Source organism: Vitis vinifera, chromosome 15 (genome assembly GCF_030704535.1).
Source record: "Vitis vinifera cultivar Pinot Noir 40024 chromosome 15, ASM3070453v1".
Taxonomy (NCBI): Eukaryota; Viridiplantae; Streptophyta; class Magnoliopsida; order Vitales; family Vitaceae; genus Vitis; species Vitis vinifera.
In genome coordinates this window covers 22,069,037-22,088,591 of record NC_081819.1, presented here as the reverse complement: position 1 = coordinate 22,088,591, position 19,555 = coordinate 22,069,037, and the positions used below count along the sequence as shown (strand labels likewise).

Genomic DNA, 19,555 nt, shown 5'->3' with positions numbered 1-19,555 from the left:
GAAAAGGGCCTCACCGCCACCTCTATCTCGTGATCATCAAAGTCATCCCTTTTTGTGGGGCCCAGACGTGATGGTCCCGCCTACCAGTCCTAGTCAATTTTCCGACTTCCGAACTATCAAAAAATTGGAAAAATCAACGCACAGTATATCGCCACGTGGCGGCCGCTCCCACTTGTAGAATATCTTAGTTTAACGCTCACGCTCCCGTCTCATATCCGTTACAGGGTGTGTGGTCCCGAAATATCCCTAGGGGTATATGCGTCATTTTTATGCGGCTGCGTCCTTCCTGACATCGGGTTGACATTTTATTAATATTCTTCACACAAAATAGTAAAAGACAGTGTGATAAAGTTATTAATTTCGTAATAATGAAATCTATTTTTCCTAGATAATATCATTTCGTAATGTCATTTTCTCGGTGAAATCCATCATAAATACTAGAAGAATAATAAAAATATCATATAAATATTTTCCCAAACTTCAAATTTAAATAGTTCATATATAAAAAAATATTATAATCACTAATTTTTATTGTAATTAAATATCATATTTTTATGTTCAATACCTCCTGCTAATGTTTGTTTTTTTAACCTTTCAATTTACTCTCAAATTTAAAATCATTAATTTTTTCACTTTTTATTAATTTATTACTTATTTTTAAAATTTATTTATTAAATAAAAAAATAAGAATATTTTTTTTCTCTAATGCTATACTAATTTTTTTTTCATTTTTTAATACTTAACGGAAATAAGAGATTAAAAAATAAATAACTTAATACTCCATACTGTTTAATAACCTCAAAACTTACGTATATAATATTAGTAATTTTCTAACATATTAAAATATCACAATATATATATATATATATATATATATATATATATATATATATATATATTTAAGTTTAAATTTTATTTAGAATTAAGACAAAAAATTATATTTGGCCTATGTCTTTTAGGATTGTTCAATTATTTAAAATTTTAGATTTAAATGATAATTTAATATAGTATTAAAGCTTTATAAATGGTTTTTATTATTTACTAAGCTCATGTATTAGTTGATTATCATTTAAATATAGTATTAAAGCTTCATAAATTGTTTTTATTATTTATTAAGCTCATGAATTAATTGAATAAATTAGGATTTATAGGTTTGTTTTTAGAACAAAATAAATTTTAATTTAATTTAATCCTATGACAATTTTTTTGGACTATTTCAAAATGTGAAATTATGACACCCAACTGATTAAAAAGATAAAATAATCATTACTTTTTAAGGAAAAAAATAATTATTATTTTTATTATCATCTTCATATTCAGATCATTTTGCTGAATTAAGAATTATTAAGACTTTTGTCCAAATATTCCGAACTTAATTATTAATTTGGCTGAACTATTTTTTTGTTTGGTCGCCGAGAAAATAGTAAAAAGGATAGAAACAAGGCTAAATTTTTACGTGTCATGGAAAATTCATACAATGAAACTAGATTAACGGCACGTATTTATATATATAGAGAGAGAGAAGCACGTCAGGCTGCATTTATAGAAAGAGAAACAGATCTCACTCTGCTCTCTATTTCGCTGGCGACGGCTTATGCTCCGGCAAAAACTATGCTTTTGGACCCACAAAATTTTGATTTCTAATCTGTTGTAGAAATCCTAACCCTTTTTCTCTGTTCCGTTTCTCTCTAAAATGTCAGTATACGACGCTGCGTTTTTGAACAGTGAACTCTCGAAGCCGACTTCTATCTTTGGGCTCCGGCTATGGGTAGTGATAGGAATCTTCGTCGGAGCCGTCATTGTGATTATTTTGTTCCTGCTGTCCCTCTGCATCACTTCTCGCCGCCGGAGACCTCCTAGTTCTAGTAAGCTTGGCGCAGGCGAGTTTACTCCGGTGGTGTCGAAGGAGATTCAGGAGATCGTTCACGAAGCTGCTCCCGACCACCGGCCGGTGCTGCCTCCAGCGTCGGAGATCCAGATCGACATTGGGAAATCAGAGCACCGCGTGGTGTTCTCCGACCGGCTGTCGTCGCAGGCGAGCGGGGAGAGCCGGGCGACGAGCGTGACTGAAACGGCGTCATTAGGGGGTGGGCCGCCCGAGGTGTCGCACCTGGGGTGGGGACGGTGGTACACGTTGAGAGAGCTTGAAGCGGCGACGAACGGTTTGGCTGACGAAAATGTGATCGGGGAAGGAGGTTATGGAATTGTCTATAGAGGTGTGCTGGCTGATAACACGAGAGTGGCTGTGAAGAACTTGTTGAATAACAGGTATTTGTTTTGTTTGCATGCTAAGACAATGTGAGAAAACAAAGGAAAATGAAAATTTTAATCTGGGTAAAACTGCGTTTGGGTGCTGAGAAAATATGGGAAAGGGAAAGAAAATAAAGTTCTGAGTGTCAAGTTTTATATTGTTTTGGATTCTTCTGCCAACTTAATTCAACAGGTTGTATTAGGCACAGTAGAATAGAGGTTTTTGATTGATGACAGGGACATCATTTGCTGTCATATAAGAAAATTTAATTAACGATCCTGTTTGGTTGCCGAGAAAATGTAGGAAAAGGAAGGAAAAATGAAATACTGGGTCTGGTATTTTTGGTGTTGTTTTGGTTTTCAAAAAATGAAAAAAAAAAAAAAAAAAGGCGATCCAATCAGGAGAGAACCTTTTTGTTTTGCTCCTGTATTCATCTGTAGGAACTTCTGAGATTCTCTGTTCTTTTATTCTCCTTCACTTTCTCACAATCCAATAAGGTTTTTTTGCTGGGTTTAAGTGTTATCCTCTGTTTTCTTTCTTCTCTCTTAGCTTTGATTCCTCTTTTTATCATGCTCCATATTCTTATCTTGTTTCTGCTGGAATTTGTGCTGTAAAGCTACATACTTTCAGAGAAAAGTGTTCTCATCCTTTCCAAATCCATTGTGCTTGTAATCATCTTATCTTAATTAGCAATTTCAGCATGATAATTGTTAGATTGCCTCTGAGTAATATTCCTCTTTCTCAATAGCTGCTCAACAATAATTTGCATATTATTTCCATTTTTCTTATATTTAGATCTTTTGTGCATTACCTTATGAGATTAATGAATTACCAGAGGCCAAGCTGAGAAGGAATTCAAAGTGGAGGTTGAAGCCATAGGCCGGGTCCGGCACAAGAATCTTGTTAGGTTGCTGGGATACTGTGCTGAGGGAGCTTACAGGTATTGCTACCCATCTTCTGCTAAATCCTGACACTGGGTTTTCTTGAGGATCCAAAAAACTAACATTTTTTCATCTTTCATTTGTTTTTTTTTTGTCTAGGATGCTTGTGTATGAGTATGTGGACAATGGTAATTTGGACCAGTGGCTTCATGGGGATGTAGGGGAAGTCAGCCCTCTGACATGGGATATTCGGATTAACATTATATTAGGAACAGCCAAAGGGTACCTACCCTAGTCTGATATACTGAAAACTATCCAACTTTTGCCCGAAAACATTGCTTGGCAGGTTGTTCTAATGTGCTTTGCTATTTTTGTTGCTGTAGATTGGCCTATCTTCATGAGGGTCTTGAACCAAAGGTTGTCCATCGAGATGTAAAATCTAGCAACATACTACTTGATCGCCAATGGAACTCTAAGGTGTCTGATTTTGGGCTGGCAAAGCTCTTATGTTCTGAGATAAGTTATGTAACGACTCGTGTGATGGGAACATTCGGGTTAGTCCATTTCCTTTTGGTAATGAATCGACCTTCACATAAAATGGCATATTGAGAAGATTTCTGATATTTCCCAATGGCTTTCCAGGTATGTTGCACCAGAATATGCTTGCACTGGTATGCTGAATGAAAAAAGCGATGTTTATAGCTTTGGAATTCTTATTATGGAGATAATTTCAGGCAGAAATCCTGTTGATTATAGCCAAGCACCTGGAGAGGTTAATCTCTTGAAAGCTTTTTGGAAAACATTTCTTTATATTCCTCTTGGATTAGGGTCATCATCTTTCTAACTGTAAACTGGAATTACTGAATGATAATTGCAGGTGAATTTGGTGGATTGGTTAAAGACAATGGTGGGAAATCGAAAATCTGAGGAAGTCGTGGACCCTAAGTTACCTGAGATGCCTTCTTCAAAAGCACTCAAACGTGTTCTTTTAGTTGCTCTCCGGTGTGTTGATCCTGATGCAACAAAGAGGCCCAAAATGGGACATGTAATCCACATGCTTGAGGCCGATGACCTACTATTCCGAGATGTACGCATCATTTGTTTCATTCATCTTCTTCAATTATAAAAGTTAGATAGTCCAAGATGTCAAAAAATGACAAATGATAGTTGATGAATCAATTATTGCTTGAATTTCCAACCCATTTGTTTGTTGTCATTATTTTGCAGGAGCGCCGCATTGGCAGAGAATCATCCCATTCCCATCACGATTATCAGCAAGAGAATCATGCTAATAGGAAAATAGACAATAAACAGTTGGATGAAGGGGCTTGTGACTCAAGTGAATGTGCCGACAGTGGAAGGAGCCAATACCCACAAACTAAATGGAGATAACACCATTGATAGATTAGGTGACTAAAAGTTCAAGCTTCTCCAACTTTTTTTCTGTCAATTCTTTCTTCCTACTAGTTCCAAAGTTAGTTTATTTTCGCTTTCCCTTCAATTCAGAGAAAACATTGATCTTTTCTGTTCACAATGTGCTTAGTTGATTACATATTTTTTCAGACATACCCTGCTTCAAATTGGGATGCATTTGTATACAAAGGATTCAATCATCGTTCTTATAGGATTCATTTATAACCCATTTATGTCCTCTGATTGTTGAACAAAATCCAATTTGCATTGCATAAAACATGTTTTCTTTCTTTGTTTGTTTCTTTGTTTCTTTCTTCCATGTTTGTCTGATAACCAGTTACTGAGCTTTCCCTACCTTCAGTTTCATTCACTGCCAGCGCTGCAAATCCGATAACCATGGGCAGTAACCCCACACACCAGCTACTCTGATAGAAGCACTTAGAACCCATCTGCGTCTCTGCCAACTCCAGAATTGGATGGTTATGACAAATGGACCCACTTCACCAGCTAATTCTGTTAGGTTGAAGTCCTTACATTCTATTGTTTCTCTTGTCCTGCTGGACCCCCCAACCCTTCATCCATATCTATCCTGGAAATGGGTCCATGGTTTCGAATTCCCCCATCAATGCCAGAACATATTTTTGTCTAGGATCCTCCACCCGCTGTTTCCGGCTCATCCTTTTGTCTGTTGCTGCACCTAATTCTATGCTCTCGTGATCGGATGTGAATTTGTCAAGCTCCATTGAACTGGTCAGTTATACATAGACTATGTGCCGCCCCTGCAAATGGAAATATGCAACCGTTCAAACTTCTGATACCCATCTCTTTCTGAGTTCATTTTGGCTAGTAGTTTACACATATTCTATTGTGTTTGCTTGAGGATTTCCTAAACCCTTATTATCTCAGTTGACTGGGTTTTAGGCTTTACTTCTTCTTCCATCTCTCTGTCAGAATTTTTTTATCTTTATTTTAAAGAGGAGATGTCCTTGTTGGAGTTTTCAATTGAGGAAAAGCATTGAAGAGCTGACACATTCATCGGTTTCTGTAGTGTGAAGAAGCCTGCATCCATGTGATGGATGCTGTCCAACCCCAAAAGAAAAGGAAAAAGAAAAGGGCTTTAGAAGAAAGAGTGGGGAGGGAAGAGGTTTTCAAAGATCCCCAGGCTGGCTAAGTTGTTTGATTTTGTTGCATATGGGGTGGTGGGATGTGGTTTTTAGGACCTGCCCATGTGTTTGTTGTGTTGGGTCCCTTTGTGGATAAATAATCATATGTTGAGCCAAAATCTAAAGAAATAGGAGAGTGGGGGAAAGGCGATGATGCCTTGCCCTTCTCTCAGGTAACCAAGCCCCATGTGTAAAAAGACTGTCAAGTAGGCATTGTTTTGAGAGATGATTGAATTTTTTGGTTCATTTATTTTGGGTGGGTGAGGACTTGCCATCATGACCCATCTACATCTCAAATTCATGGGTTGTTTTTTTTTTTCTTTTTTCTTTTTTGGATGGTAGATTGATCCTATGTTTGGTTTTTGTTTGTGAGAATCCAACGGAAAGAAAATAAAGGTGGAAAAATAGACGAAAAATGAAAAATATAATTAAAATTAACTAATTATTTTTATGTGTCTTTTAAAATTCATTTAACTTTAAATAACTTAAAAATATATAATTTTTTAATTAGTTTTAGTTATATATGAATTTTTTTTTCTTTTGTGGTAAATGAAATATGAGATCATTTTTTTTTTTTTTTGAGGTATATTTTGGAACCAAACATAGCCAAAGTGGAAATGATAATAGGAAAGAGAAAAATAACGATGACTCTTTTTAATATCGGATATGATCTTATTTGGTTTAAGATAACATCAAACTATATTTGGTTGATGAGATGGGATAAATTCTCCTAATCATCCTATTTTATGTTTAATGATAAAATATTATAATGTAATATAATATATGTAGAGAGAATCATATGAAGTTGTAGTTTCCTAGGTTTCTCTATGGATTTACTATCCAAAAATCTTATCACTTGATCATCTTTTATATATATATATATATATATATATATATATATATATATATATAAAATATTCTTTGAATATAATATTTAAGGATATCACATATCATTGAAAATTATATTTTTAGGATATCACATTTCATTAAAGATCATATCTTAGCATATCATATCTTATTGAAAATCATATATTAAAATATTATATTTCATTAAAAAAATAATGCATAAAGGATATATTTCCTATTTAATAAGATATATTAAAATACTCATTTTATATCTAATGAGATATAATATTTTAAGATATAGATATTATATCCTATCCAATCTCGTCAATCAAACAATATTGGTGTTTTTTTTTAGAACTTAATTTAATTTAACTCTAAATACAATTTAATAGGATAAAAAAATATGTTTATATATTTTTTTCAACATATTTTATTTGTTTTTTCTTTTTTTATATAAATATTAAATAATTGAAAATATATAAATTTTTAACTAATTTCAACTATATTCCATTTTTTTTTTGTAATTTTCACATAAACCAACAAAATGAGAAAATCATTTTTCTTGTTTGTTTTTTTTTTCCTTTTCTTTAATTTATTTTTTCCTTAAATTGTTTCTTTTCAATAATAAAACATAATCGAGGTGATTTTTTTTTATTTAAAAAGTTATTTATTTTATAATATTACACATTATAAAAAAAATACTACTAAAATTTCTAATGAAAACACTACTAAAATCTATTTAAATTTAAGACAAACCATAGTCTAAGTGATAATAATAATATTTAAAATAAATTAATCATAATTTGTAATAATAATTCATTGAATTTAAATTTCTAAAGTAAAATTTTAAGATATTAATGAACATTATTTTTATTTTATTTTTTTAAAAATAAGGTGAAATAAAAATAAAAATGAAAATGAAGGTAGGCAATGTCAACGGTCAACAATCCTACATCTTGTATCATACGAAAACCTTGTGCAGCCTAGCGAGAACTGCTCACGTAACGGTCCTTTTCTGCTTTATAAAAAAGGCCATGGCCCCCCAATAAAGCTTTTACTTTATGATTATCATCAATAAGCCGATAAACTTTCCATAAATATTTATTTATTTTTAAAATTTTATATTATGTATCATCAATCACTTTATTGTTTATAATAATAATAATAATAATAATAATTAAAGTGAAATGAATATTACATTTAGTCACAAACACTTTTTTAATTTGAATACAAATTTGGAATAATATCTTAAAATTTTTTTTATGTTTAAAAATGATTAATAAAAAATTTAAAATTTTGTTCATTACTCTATTTAAATTTATATAATAATTTATTTTTTAATTTAATAATACTTTTTTTATTTTTGCAATACTAAATATTATCTTTTAAGAAATTACATATTTACCTCCGATTTTATCTCCTAAATAAAGTAAAAATATAAAAATTTGTCCAAAATTAATTATAACATTATCACATCTTTAAACCCATTTTATGAATTCGGGTATAAATCTATTTCTTATCCAAATATCAAATGGACAAAGGATTGTTTGGGCAGTGTTCATATTCATTATGCAAAAATTGAACTATTATATTATATTATGAGTAATCATCAATATAAATGGATAAATTCAAATAAAAAAATTGTTATACGTAAGGTTAATTATTAATATTTTAAGTATTAAATAAACACATAAAATATTACAACCCTATTAAAATAAAAGACCATTAAGCATTAACTACAAACTAAGCTCCCTAAAAAAGCCATAACTCGTTTTAAAAAAAAACTAATTTCAGTTTTAGAGAGACTTATTCAAAAATACCATCCAAACACACCTTCTTGTAGGTATGCTTGCTGTTCGCTCGGAAGAAGCTAATAAAAAAAAAATATAATTAGTCATGTATCAACACATTTAAATTAATTTATTGGAACTCTTTTTAAATATAATAACAGCTTTTAATATATTTATTTAAAGTAAATTTTCATTAAAACTAAAACATAACAAATAAAAAAATGAAAAATAATTTGAAATTTACATTTTTTTAAAATATTCAATTTTCTTAAACTACAAGAAACTTAAAAAAAAGTAAGAGATAGCTTTTTATTTTATTTTTGAAGTTAATACGTGTGACACAGCCTCGTGATTCGTAAATCTGATCGGACGGATAGCACACGCCTCGTCCTTACACCGACTTTTACTAGATATTTCCCCACAATTCTCGACCATAAAGCGGGCACACATTATTGACTTAGTGTCACAAATACATTATACTTCTATGCACCAAGTCGGCATTCACTGTCCGCCGACCCATACTAATATAATAAGCCACCGCGCCAACTCAATCCATCCATCCCGTCGCCCCATTCATCTTCTCACACGTGTCCTCCCATCACCGACTTTCCATAAAACCACAGGTCACCACATCAACTTCCTCCTCTTTACCTACAGGAAGGAAGCTTCACAGTCACACGTTTAGAAGATTTCAACGAAGGCTGTCTATCTACCCGCTTCTCTGAAACTTCTCTTCAAAATTCCGATCTTAATCACTACTTCATCTGGTAAGATTCTTCGTTCAATTTTTCTTCGCTTTTCGTTAGATCCATTTTTTGTGTGGATTTTTGGAAGGTAGAGGTAGGGTTAGGGTTAGGGTTGTTTTATCTGTGGATCTGTGCAGTTTGTTTCCTTTTCTTGTAAATCGGTTGCTGATCTAAAGATCTAACGATTAGGTGAGTGGTTTGGTTCGAATATAATCCGATTTGCTAATTTTTTTTTCTATTTGTTTATGGTCTTTTGTTGAATTTGATTGTTTAGGTTTCTATGTGGTTGTTTTTTCGGTCTGTGAGGTATACCTGATGCTTTTGATTTGTTGAGTTTTGTTTGAGTTCTGTTTTGTCGGTGAGAAATGGAAGAAAAGGAAAGAAAGTTTTGGATCTTGTTGTTTCGGGATGAGATCTGGATTCGTAACGTAGATAGGAGGGTTATTTGAGCGGCCGCTTGTTTTCCTTAGACGTTTGTGGTGAAAAATCGGTGATTTGAAGATATGATTTTTATTTCCCTTTTTTTTTATATCTGAGTTATTTAAATGGTGTTTTCTTGGTTAATTTGTTGATGAGAGCTGTATCAGAAGTGCACAAAAACTTTGGGTTGCCACAAAATATATGGTTTTTGATCTTTTGTTGTTCAAAAGATGAACAACTCATCTGATCATGTAAGCTAGGTAGTCTTTTTCATTCCCGGATCCTAAATGTAGAAAATTTTAAATTTTAAGATTTTGAGAACCGTATTTTCTTTTTCTGCCCATATTTTCAGCAACTGGCTATAGTTTTTGAAATCATTCTTATGTAAGTGATAATATCATTGTTCATTCATCTGTGGAGTCAAGAGCACATGATTATTATTTTCAGTGTATATTTTATTAAATTCAAGATTGCAGTGTAGGGTTTTCTGAAGCTAATCCTAAATTCCTGCTGCTGAATGCATATATTGGGAAACAATTTTGTATATACTTGAATTCGAAAAAACCAATCTTAAAAAGACTTTCACAATGGCCTCTTAATTACATCATTGAGTTTGTAAATGGTTATTTCTGACGTGGTGGGGAATTATTATTTTGGTGTTTTTGGATTTTAAGTGATGGTAGGGGGTTTACAAAACAGCACCACTGCAAATTTATCTGTCCCTAATGACTCAGAAAATGGTTTCCCTATACTGATGTGATTTAAAATTGTGTTGTTTTATACCACTGCAGTTAATCAAAATGAGTCGTCCCCAAGAACCACACCGACCTTCCTTCCCTTTTGGGAATCCTTTCCGCATGATATTACCCAAGGGGTCTTATCTCTCTCCAAGGCTTCTCAGTCTGTTAAACGATTTCGAGAACACCTTGGCAGAGAGGCTGAGAAAGCTTAAGCCAAAAGGCACGGAAGATGTGCTTAGCTGTTCATGGATGAAATTAGCAATGGAGTTGCTTTGTGAAATCCATAAAGACATAAAAATTCTTATTACCGATCTTGAACTCCCTGTATGTGACTGGGATGATAAATGGATAGATGTGTACCTGGACAACAGTGTGAAATTGCTTGATATTTGCATTGCTTTGAGCTCTGAGCTCTCACGGCTCAACCAAGGTCATCTTTTGCTCCAGTGTGTCTTGCGCAATTTGGATACTGCTTCCCCGAAGCAGCTTGTGCGAGCCCGTTCTTCACTTGACAGTTGGAGGCAGCATATTGGTTCAAAGAACCCCAAACTTCAGAACTGTTTGACCATCTTGGACAGTCTTGCTGAATCAATTAATCTCCCCAAGATTAAAAATTCAGCTAAGGGAAAAGTCTTGATGCGTGCCATGTATGGAGTTAGGGTGGGCACTGTATTTGTCTGTAGTGTCTTTGCTGCTGCCTTCACCGGATCTGCCAATAAGTTGATAGATTTGCATGTTGCTGACACATTCCTGTGGTCTGAAGCTTTTACCGATTTGCAGTCTTATGTAAATGTAGAAATTAGAAATACATTTTCCAGTGGAAGAGTTACAGTATTGAAAGAGTTGGAAGCAGTTGATACAAGTATCAATAAATTGTATCCCATGGTCCAGGATGGTGTAGGCCCTGCTGAAGATGGCACGTTCCAAAATTCTGTTTCAGATTTAGGAAAGAGTGTGGAGAAACTGTCAGAAGGCCTAGATCTCCTTACCAAGGATGTGGATGGCTTCTTCCAGATGGTTTTAACTGGTCGTGATGCATTGCTCTGTAATCTAAGAGTAAGTCCGATGCACGAGGATAACACACAGGCACGAATTTTGAGATCACCCCGATGAAGATACAATCTATCATATATACACAAACGGGTTTAGGTATGGGGTTTTCTGTTATCTTATTGGTATTTTATTCTTGTGTACGATGCATTGTAACCTGTAAGCTGTATTATGCTAGTTCTGTACTGGTATATACATGGATGGTGTCCTATAATGTAATGTTAATGATATATGAAAGGGTTTGTACTATTTGCAAGAGGGTTTTGTTTCTTTTTTACTTTGTGTATGTGGTTGTCCTCAGATCAAATGATCCTACTAACTATGTTGACATTTTTTTATCAGATCGATCTGGGAGCTGGGAGGAAGTTTCTTCTTCCCGCCCCGCAAACTGACATGGTAAGCACTAGAAAATGCAAGGTGTTTCTTCCTTCCTTCATCTCTAACACCACACAACCCCCCACACCCACCCATTTTTTTTCCCCTTATATGCGTCCTCTAATGCATATTATGAAAATTCAATCAAGCAGCTTTGCCCCATGATGCATGACTTCTATTTCACTCTGAGATAGCTGTTATTTTGTGGGATCTTAAACTGCGATAAATGCAGGCATGTAATGTTGCCTGTGCTGAGTAAATGTTGGACACAGCTGCTGCATTTGCCTATGCTCTTGAGTGGGTGCATGTAATGAATGCATTTGCCATGCTCGAGTGGGTGTATGTAATGAATGAATTTCATTTATTGCCCTCTGGAGAATGCAAATGAATCGCCTTTTCTAGGGGGTGTGGTGAATGAATAGAGTAAGTGCTCGGTTCTTTAAATTAAGGATTCGGGCTCCTGTTAAGTTGAAAGGTGATATTTGGTAAATGCCATGATTGGTTTCATTTATTTTTACATTGTGATGAGTGATAATGGAAATGAAGAAAACAATGATTTCAATACCCTTCGTTAATTAGGGATGTGGAATTAAATGGTATAATATTTTAAAATTATTATTTTGCCTTCATATTTTTATGATTTTATTCATTAAGTAAATGTTATTTTTTAAAATCTTATATTTAATCAACAAGAAAATTTTTAAATAATGTTTATTCAAAATAAAAAGAAATTAATTTTTATTTATTTATATTCTTATTTCTATTAAACATTGAAATAGAAATAAATAATATTGAATTGGAATCATAACATTCTCGAGTTGTTCATAGCACGCCATCTCTCTGAGAGAAGTCAATCAATGCTGCAAGCAGCTGTGGAATGGTTCAAAGTTGAAACCAGACCCCAAGAGACTTCCTTTTCATGCACGGCTCAATTTGTCTTGTGATTAATATAGCCTTCCATAACAAATACAATTACATCCACTCTTGTGATTTGTGAACCCCTTGAGATTCTCCTCTATGCTCACAATAAATTCTATTAATATTAAGTTCTTAAATGTACCCTACCACCCACTAGTGTCCCACCTCATAACTCTGGATATTATCTTCTCAACGGTCCATCCCATTTATTTAAATCTCATGGGGCCCATGCCTTTGACGTCATCCTCACTCCTTAAATAATTGCTTACATTATTGTTTTTAAGTTTGTTGGTTTGTGTCCTTTGCAATACTTAATCGGTATTTATTCAAAAACAAAAAATTGGTATTTGTTGAAAAGGAAGAATCAATGATGTATATGATTTCATCTTTATTATTTTATTCTATAGTTTCAGGATTTTTTCGTTTCTTTGTTACACTTTGATTATCTTATTTTATATATATATATATATATATATATATATATATATATATATATATATATATATATATATAAAAGAAAGGAAAAAAAATAAAAAAATAAATTTAAAGTTAATAAATTATTTTGATATGTTTTTTTAAATTCATATAAAGATTAAATAATTTTAAAATATATAAAATTTTAATTATATTTAATTTTTTATATAATAAAATCAAACATAAGAAAATGATTTTTTATTATTTTTATTTTTACAATCAAAACATGTCCTTCAAGTTTTTCTCTCTTTTTATTTATTTATTTATTTTGATATTTTTAGTTCAATGGTCAAATTTAGATCCACTCAAAAGTGTTAAAAAAAATGTGAGAATATAAAAGAAAAAAAGAGGAGTTAAATTGTTGAAAATTATACAGAAAAAAGAACTAAAAAGCATGTATTAAAATTGACAACGACTTGCTATTTTGTTCATGAATCAAGGAATAAAGAGACGAGACTTTCCAAACATTTAAACTCGTCTTACATCGATTCCTCCTCATTTTCTTAGCAATTCCCTTGTGCCAAACGGTAGCTTAAACCTCTCGTCAAAGTCTGCAACACGGCTACAAATTTCTCATTGACCACACAATCTTAGACTAGAATCATTGGCTGCTCGTGGCCCAAATTTCTTAATGTGGGCCCATGAATCATATGACCAAATTGATAGAGCAGACAACACTCTTAGGACTTTTATTGCATGAAATTGAAACGTCAATCATCCACAATGAATCCCCATACCTAATTCACAAAAAGGAAAAAAAAAAGGTTAAATAATAAATTGTTAAAAATTAGAGTTGAAGCTAAAGCAATAATTAAAAAAAAAAAATTGATATTATAATTTTTTTTATTAAATATTAAATAATTTCTTATATATATATATATCTATATCAAATTATATCTTATAAATTTTTTAAAGTTATATATTTTTTAATGTAATTAATAAAAAAACATGTTGTTAAACTTAAAAAAGAGTATTCGAATTCTTAAAAATCGAAATAAAATCTTAAAATTGTAAAAAAAAACAGGGGAAAGTCCATTTCTTCACGGTTTTCAACCAACTACTTCCAGTTCAAAAGCCCTCTCCATTAAAGTTCACGCTTTCACACTGGAAATTCATATAAAATCTTTTCCTCTACAGTCCTTTCTCTCTCTAGAAAAAGGCCAAGAAATGTCAAAAAGGCCGAGCAGCTGTGGTTCCAAGGTCTCCACGGACTTGGCTTTTACGCCAAATTGGGAGTGGCTCTGCTATTAGGGGCTAATCCTTCTTGAGTCGTTCTCGTTTCGGGTTTTGTGAGTGGAATTAGGGGTCGATTTTCTCGGACATGTCTATGGAGTCGAGCGCTGGTTCAGTTGAAGGGAATATCAGAGGAGTGTCGACTCATGGTGGACGGTATGTTCAGTACAATGTGTATGGGAACCTCTTCGAAGTTTCTAGGAAGTACGTGCCGCCAATTCGGCCTGTGGGTCGTGGTGCTTATGGTATCGTGTGGTAAGAACTGTTATGGGTTTAAGCTTTTTTTTCTTTCTTTCAAATATTTATTGCTTGGATTTTCATGGTTTTGATTTTTGGAGATTTGTTTCTTTGAGCTTTTTTGGTGGCTGGGTTGAGAATTTAAGTGGGTTCTTATGAGTTCTCATGATCTCGTTCAATCGCTGTGGGAATTTTCGTGGTTTTGGCTCTTTTTGTGAATATTCTATTGGTGGAGGGTTTTTTTTTGCTTATCGTTTAAAAATTGAAGTGGGCTTTTGTGAATTTTGAAGATCGTGCTGAATTTCTGTAGAAATTTTGATTTTTCTTGTGGTCCATATCCTGGTTTCTTGATTCTGTGAGATGTTGATGTTTTGGTTTAGGTGAGAATTTTAGGATATTTCTCTGTATCTATAGAACTAGAAACTACTGAGACTATTGAAGTTAACAAACTCGTAGAAAAGGAATTGAGAATAATGGGATTTTAGTGTTAAGAGGGGTACTGGTGAGCATTTATTACATGGATGATCTGCTTAAGGGCACAATAGAAGCTACACAATTTCATCTAATTGACTTCATTTCTCTGTTTTATCAACAATGTGAAGGAAACATGTGTTTTTTTTCCTTTCCTTCAGCGCTGCGATGAACTCAGAGACACGGGAGGAAGTTGCCATTAAGAAGATTGGTAATGCATTTGATAATAGGATAGATGCCAAACGGACATTACGGGAAATTAAGCTTCTTCGCCACATGGATCATGAAAATGTAAGTTTTGGTTCCTCCATACCTCGGGCCAATTATTGCTTCTATAGTTTTACTGTCTTTGTTTGGCAAGATGATTGTGTTTTGCTCTAATAATTGTTTTCTTCTTAGCCAATTGCTTATATCTTTTTTTACCTTTTTTCCTTTTATTTTAATTTTTTTTCCTCCATAGTAGATGTGAGCGAGCTATCCAGATCAATAGATTAGAAACGGTTTTAGAGATGATTTATCTGACCAGTATCATAAATGTGATATAAGTTAGATTTTCATAAGAGTTTGATGAAATATGTTGTGTGGGCTGTGGAGTTAGCAAAAAGAGAAAACTGTTTCCTTTTTTTTTGCTAGGATGGAACTCTATGACCTTGCCCATCCTTTTGTAAATATTTACTGGTTTTTCCTTGTCTATTAATACAGAAACACACAAGTATGGTGAATGCTCATGCGTTTGTTATAAAGCAAAACACCTGGCATCATAATATTTAGGGAAGCATCATATTGAGTAATTTGAGCTACATAAATTGATAAACCATGGAAAAGGTATCTAGGCTTCAAATCTTAGTGGAGAAAGGAAGATGGGTTAGCTCCTTACAATAAGAGTACCGGTGACCTCAGACCTTATATTTGCAAAGGCAGCATGTTGTTATTAGAATGAAATTTGGAATACCCTAGGGGGAAGAGCAGAAACAGTATTTGTCCTACGCTCTTAATGGTCAGAATAAGCTATTGTGCCTTGTTGTATTGGGGTTGTATTTGGGATTTTGTGACCCTTCTCCCTAGGTACTACAAGATTTCACTGCCACTTTAAGCGGTAAACATGGACTGAAATTATAATTCAGACAAGGTTCTATTTTGTTGATTGAATTCCAACATAACAACAGAGATCTTTCCCCTATCCTGCAATATTTTAATCCATGATTGTTTAATGTTGGAGGTTTCCAACTTGAGTGTATCTAGGGGTATAAAAGATCTGGCCTGAAGCCTGAACTGACCCTAGCCCAAGCTTGTGTAGGCTCACATTTGGGCTTCATTCTCAGGGATGCCACTGACATCCTTTTAAATGTTTTTGTTTCCTTCATGAGACTTTGTTTTTTCTAAGTTTTGAAACCATCAGAATACTTTGTTTTTGTGACTATAGTCTTATGACAAGAAACTGTTAGTTTCCTTCAATCACTGATTCTTCTTATCGGCTTTAGTTACTTTGGTTCGTTTGTTGGATTCAGGTTCTAGAATTTTTTATGTTCCTCCTGGTGGAATAATATATTTACTATCAGTTCTTATCCTCCGCAGGTTATTGTCTTGAAAGACATCATACGGCCACCTAAGAGGGAGAACTTCAATGATGTCTACATTGTTTATGAATTAATGGACACTGATCTGCATCAGATAATACGTTCCAACCAACCACTGAATGATGACCACTGCCGGGTTTGGCACCACAAACTTTTATTGGAGCACTTTATCTATATCATTGCAACAAATCACTTTGAATTGTCATTGCTCATGTTTACTATTTCAGCCCATTGCCTCCATAGAATTAGTCCAGGATTTTGATGCCTGCAACTCATTAATAAAGCAATTCTACAATTACCTTGTATTGGTACTGCTAATTACTAGAGTACTATCACCATTGGACTGTTGCATGGTGACAGTTTTCAAGATCAGTTTTATCAACTCATTTTCTGATACATTTATGAAGATAAAGATCATGATATCAAAGAAAAGAGTTAAGAAACATAGCACACTCATGCTCAATTTCTCATGTTATATCCTATCTACTCATATTTTTGGTTTAGTTGCCAGTCCTAAAAATTTAAATTTTACCACCCCTCTTCATGTTGAGAAATATCTATTTATAATTTAATTTGTTGAATTTACTGTGGGATTTTTGTAAGTGCAAATATAACATCTTTTCTGTATGATTTCTATGATACCGAACTGAGATGTCAATGACACTCCAATTCTACTCTCTGCAGTACTTCCTGTATCAGGTGTTACGAGGACTTAAATATGTACACTCAGCAAATGTCTTGCATCGTGATTTGAAGCCGAGTAATTTGCTTCTGAATGCAAATTGTGATCTTAAGATTGGGGATTTTGGACTTGCGAGGACGACATCTGAAACAGACTTCATGACTGAGTATGTTGTTACCCGATGGTATCGTGCACCAGAATTGCTCCTTAATTGTTCAGAATACACTGCGGCAATTGATATTTGGTCAGTGGGTTGTATCCTTGGAGAAATCATGACAAGGCAACCTCTGTTTCCTGGCAGAGATTATGTCCATCAGCTGAGACTTATCACAGAGGTATGCTTTATGGAAACCTTTTGAGTTAAACCTACTGTCTGACATTTTTTTTCAATTGAATACTGTAGAACACCTTTGCTGCTGGTGTTATCCATTACCAAAGTGTTCTCACCATCTTTTATGGGGCACCCTTATTTTGTCATTTCTGCTCACTGCAGTAAGGAATACACTTAGATGCTATTTTGCTTCAAAGTCCACTTTGCTTTCAGAATCTTGGTTACCCCAACTTTCTTGACTCTTTCATACCTTCTGTCTGTTGCTCAGTGGTCCTGTGCTTGCTCTTTTCACCTGTCAGCTAGACTCAGTGAGATCCCATTTTTCTTTACCCATAGCTGTATGACCAATGTTGGCAATTACACAAGCCTGAAATTTGAACCTGGGATATCAAAATTTAGGTTGGAGATCTACAGGTGATTAGTGTAGAATAAGAGAAACAGGAAATCATCTTGGGCAAATGGATATTAGAGATAAGGAGGAAGATGATTTTGGAATTGCAAACTCTCCCTTCCCTCCCCACTTCCTTTTATTATTTATTAGGAAAGTACTTGAACTTTTGGGCTTTGTTGTGCTTGACTGTATAGAAACTGAGAACTGGTGGTGGCATTGTTGGAAGGTGAAGTTTCTGTTTCTCTTATAGCATTTGGTTCAATTCTGATACTTGCTTTGTTTTTCTTTTTCCTTGAAAAGCTTATAGGTTCACCTGATGACTCTAGCCTTGGGTTTCTTCGAAGTGATAATGCCCGAAGATATGTTAGGCAGCTACCACAATACCCGAGACAACAATTTCAGGCTAGATTTCCTAATATGTCTCCTGGAGCTATTGATTTGCTAGAAAAAATGCTTGTATTTGATCCAAACAGGCGCATTACAGGTAAGTTCTGCATATTTATCTTATGGCTTATAACATAGTGACCAATTCCAAATTCAGGAATTCTTTGGCATTAATGATACAACTTTAGGAAATTATGAGAAGTGTTTATGGGTTCAAAAAGCAACCAATGACAATAATAGAATTTATCAAACTTTATTTAAAAAAAAATGTATGAATTCTCATTAAGGAAATCTCTAGTCGGGAAGAGCAATAGTATTATGGTGTTGGTTTTAGATCTTTGGGAAAAATTTCTTAAATTATACTATTCTTATTATTGGAGTTCTATGTGCTTATTTATGCTCATTTTTTCCTTTTGTTTGCAGTTGAAGGGGCACTGTCTCATCCATACTTGGCACCTCTTCATGATATCAATGAGGAGCCCGTTTGTCCAAGGCCTTTTGTTTTTGATTTCGAGCAACCATCATTTACTGAAGAGAATATCAAAGAACTCATCTGGAGGGAATCCGTAAAATTCAATCCAGACCCACCAGTTCATTGAGAAGTATGTGATCATGTTGTTGTAAACACTAGAAAAGGTAGGCCATGGCTATGATTTCCAAGAATGCTATATATGAAACCATCATAATCTCCCTAGAAAAAAAAATGGTGAATCATGCTTTGGAGATAGTGGGATTTTACTTAGAACATGTCCTCATAAGATCTCTCACACTTAATTTCTCTTCTTTCAGTGCTCGTAATATTCAAAGGCTGATGAAGAAGCTGAGGCAGAACCATTTGCAGGGTTTCTCAGCATAATATTCATAGACTCCATTTTCTTCTTGGTGCAGGATCTTCTTCCTTTGTGTCATAGTTGGCCTAGGAGCAGAGTTTAGTGCTAGAAACTAATTGCAGCGAAGAGATTCTGCAATGCAAAGTTGTATCATTGCTCCCCGTATGTTTCCAGGTTTTGAAGTATTTAGTATGACATGAATAATTTCCAAACAATTTGTTTCTGTTTCCTAGACTGATCCCATCATCTTTTCTCATCATTGTTCGTGATGGAACTTGTAATGATATGTAATATTGGTTCTGTGAACTTAAGCCTTGACAATCTTTTTCTTTGGTTGATCCTTTGGCATGAC

At 33.8% G+C, this 19,555-nt stretch overlaps 3 protein-coding genes across 4 annotated transcripts; all 3 read left to right on the top strand.

Moving 5' to 3' along the window:
- The first annotated feature begins 1,522 nt into the window (after positions 1-1,522).
- On the top strand, positions 1,523-4,801 carry LOC100852854 (probable serine/threonine-protein kinase At1g01540). The gene is made up of 7 exons (XM_003633909.4): positions 1,523-2,268; positions 3,087-3,191; positions 3,292-3,414; positions 3,516-3,686; positions 3,775-3,904; positions 4,010-4,219; positions 4,360-4,801. Exons 1-7 carry the CDS (start codon positions 1,694-1,696, stop codon positions 4,522-4,524), a joined length of 1,479 nt encoding a protein of 492 aa, XP_003633957.1. The 5' UTR covers positions 1,523-1,693; the 3' UTR covers positions 4,525-4,801.
- A 3,992-nt stretch (positions 4,802-8,793) lies between these two features.
- Positions 8,794-11,556, top strand: LOC100852966 (protein BPS1, chloroplastic). 2 transcript variants are annotated; one of them, XM_003633912.4, is made up of 2 exons: positions 8,794-9,111; positions 10,302-11,556. In XM_003633912.4, the coding sequence occupies exon 2, from the start codon at positions 10,311-10,313 to the stop codon at positions 11,361-11,363; it is 1,053 nt and encodes a 350-aa protein (XP_003633960.1). In that variant the 5' UTR covers positions 8,794-9,111; positions 10,302-10,310; the 3' UTR covers positions 11,364-11,556. The 2 variants fall into 2 exon arrangements, with proteins under 2 accessions (XP_003633960.1, XP_010661829.1); XM_010663527.2 differs by having other exon boundaries at positions 8,815-9,279.
- A 2,539-nt stretch (positions 11,557-14,095) lies between these two features.
- On the top strand, positions 14,096-19,543 carry LOC100852927 (mitogen-activated protein kinase homolog MMK2). Its single transcript, XM_003633911.4, has 7 exons — positions 14,096-14,555; positions 15,170-15,299; positions 16,584-16,721; positions 17,270-17,602; positions 18,290-18,473; positions 18,797-19,009; positions 19,163-19,543. The coding sequence occupies exons 1-6, from the start codon at positions 14,389-14,391 to the stop codon at positions 18,970-18,972; spliced, it is 1,128 nt and encodes a 375-aa protein (XP_003633959.1). The 5' UTR covers positions 14,096-14,388; the 3' UTR covers positions 18,973-19,009; positions 19,163-19,543.
- Positions 19,544-19,555: the final 12 nt, after the last annotated feature.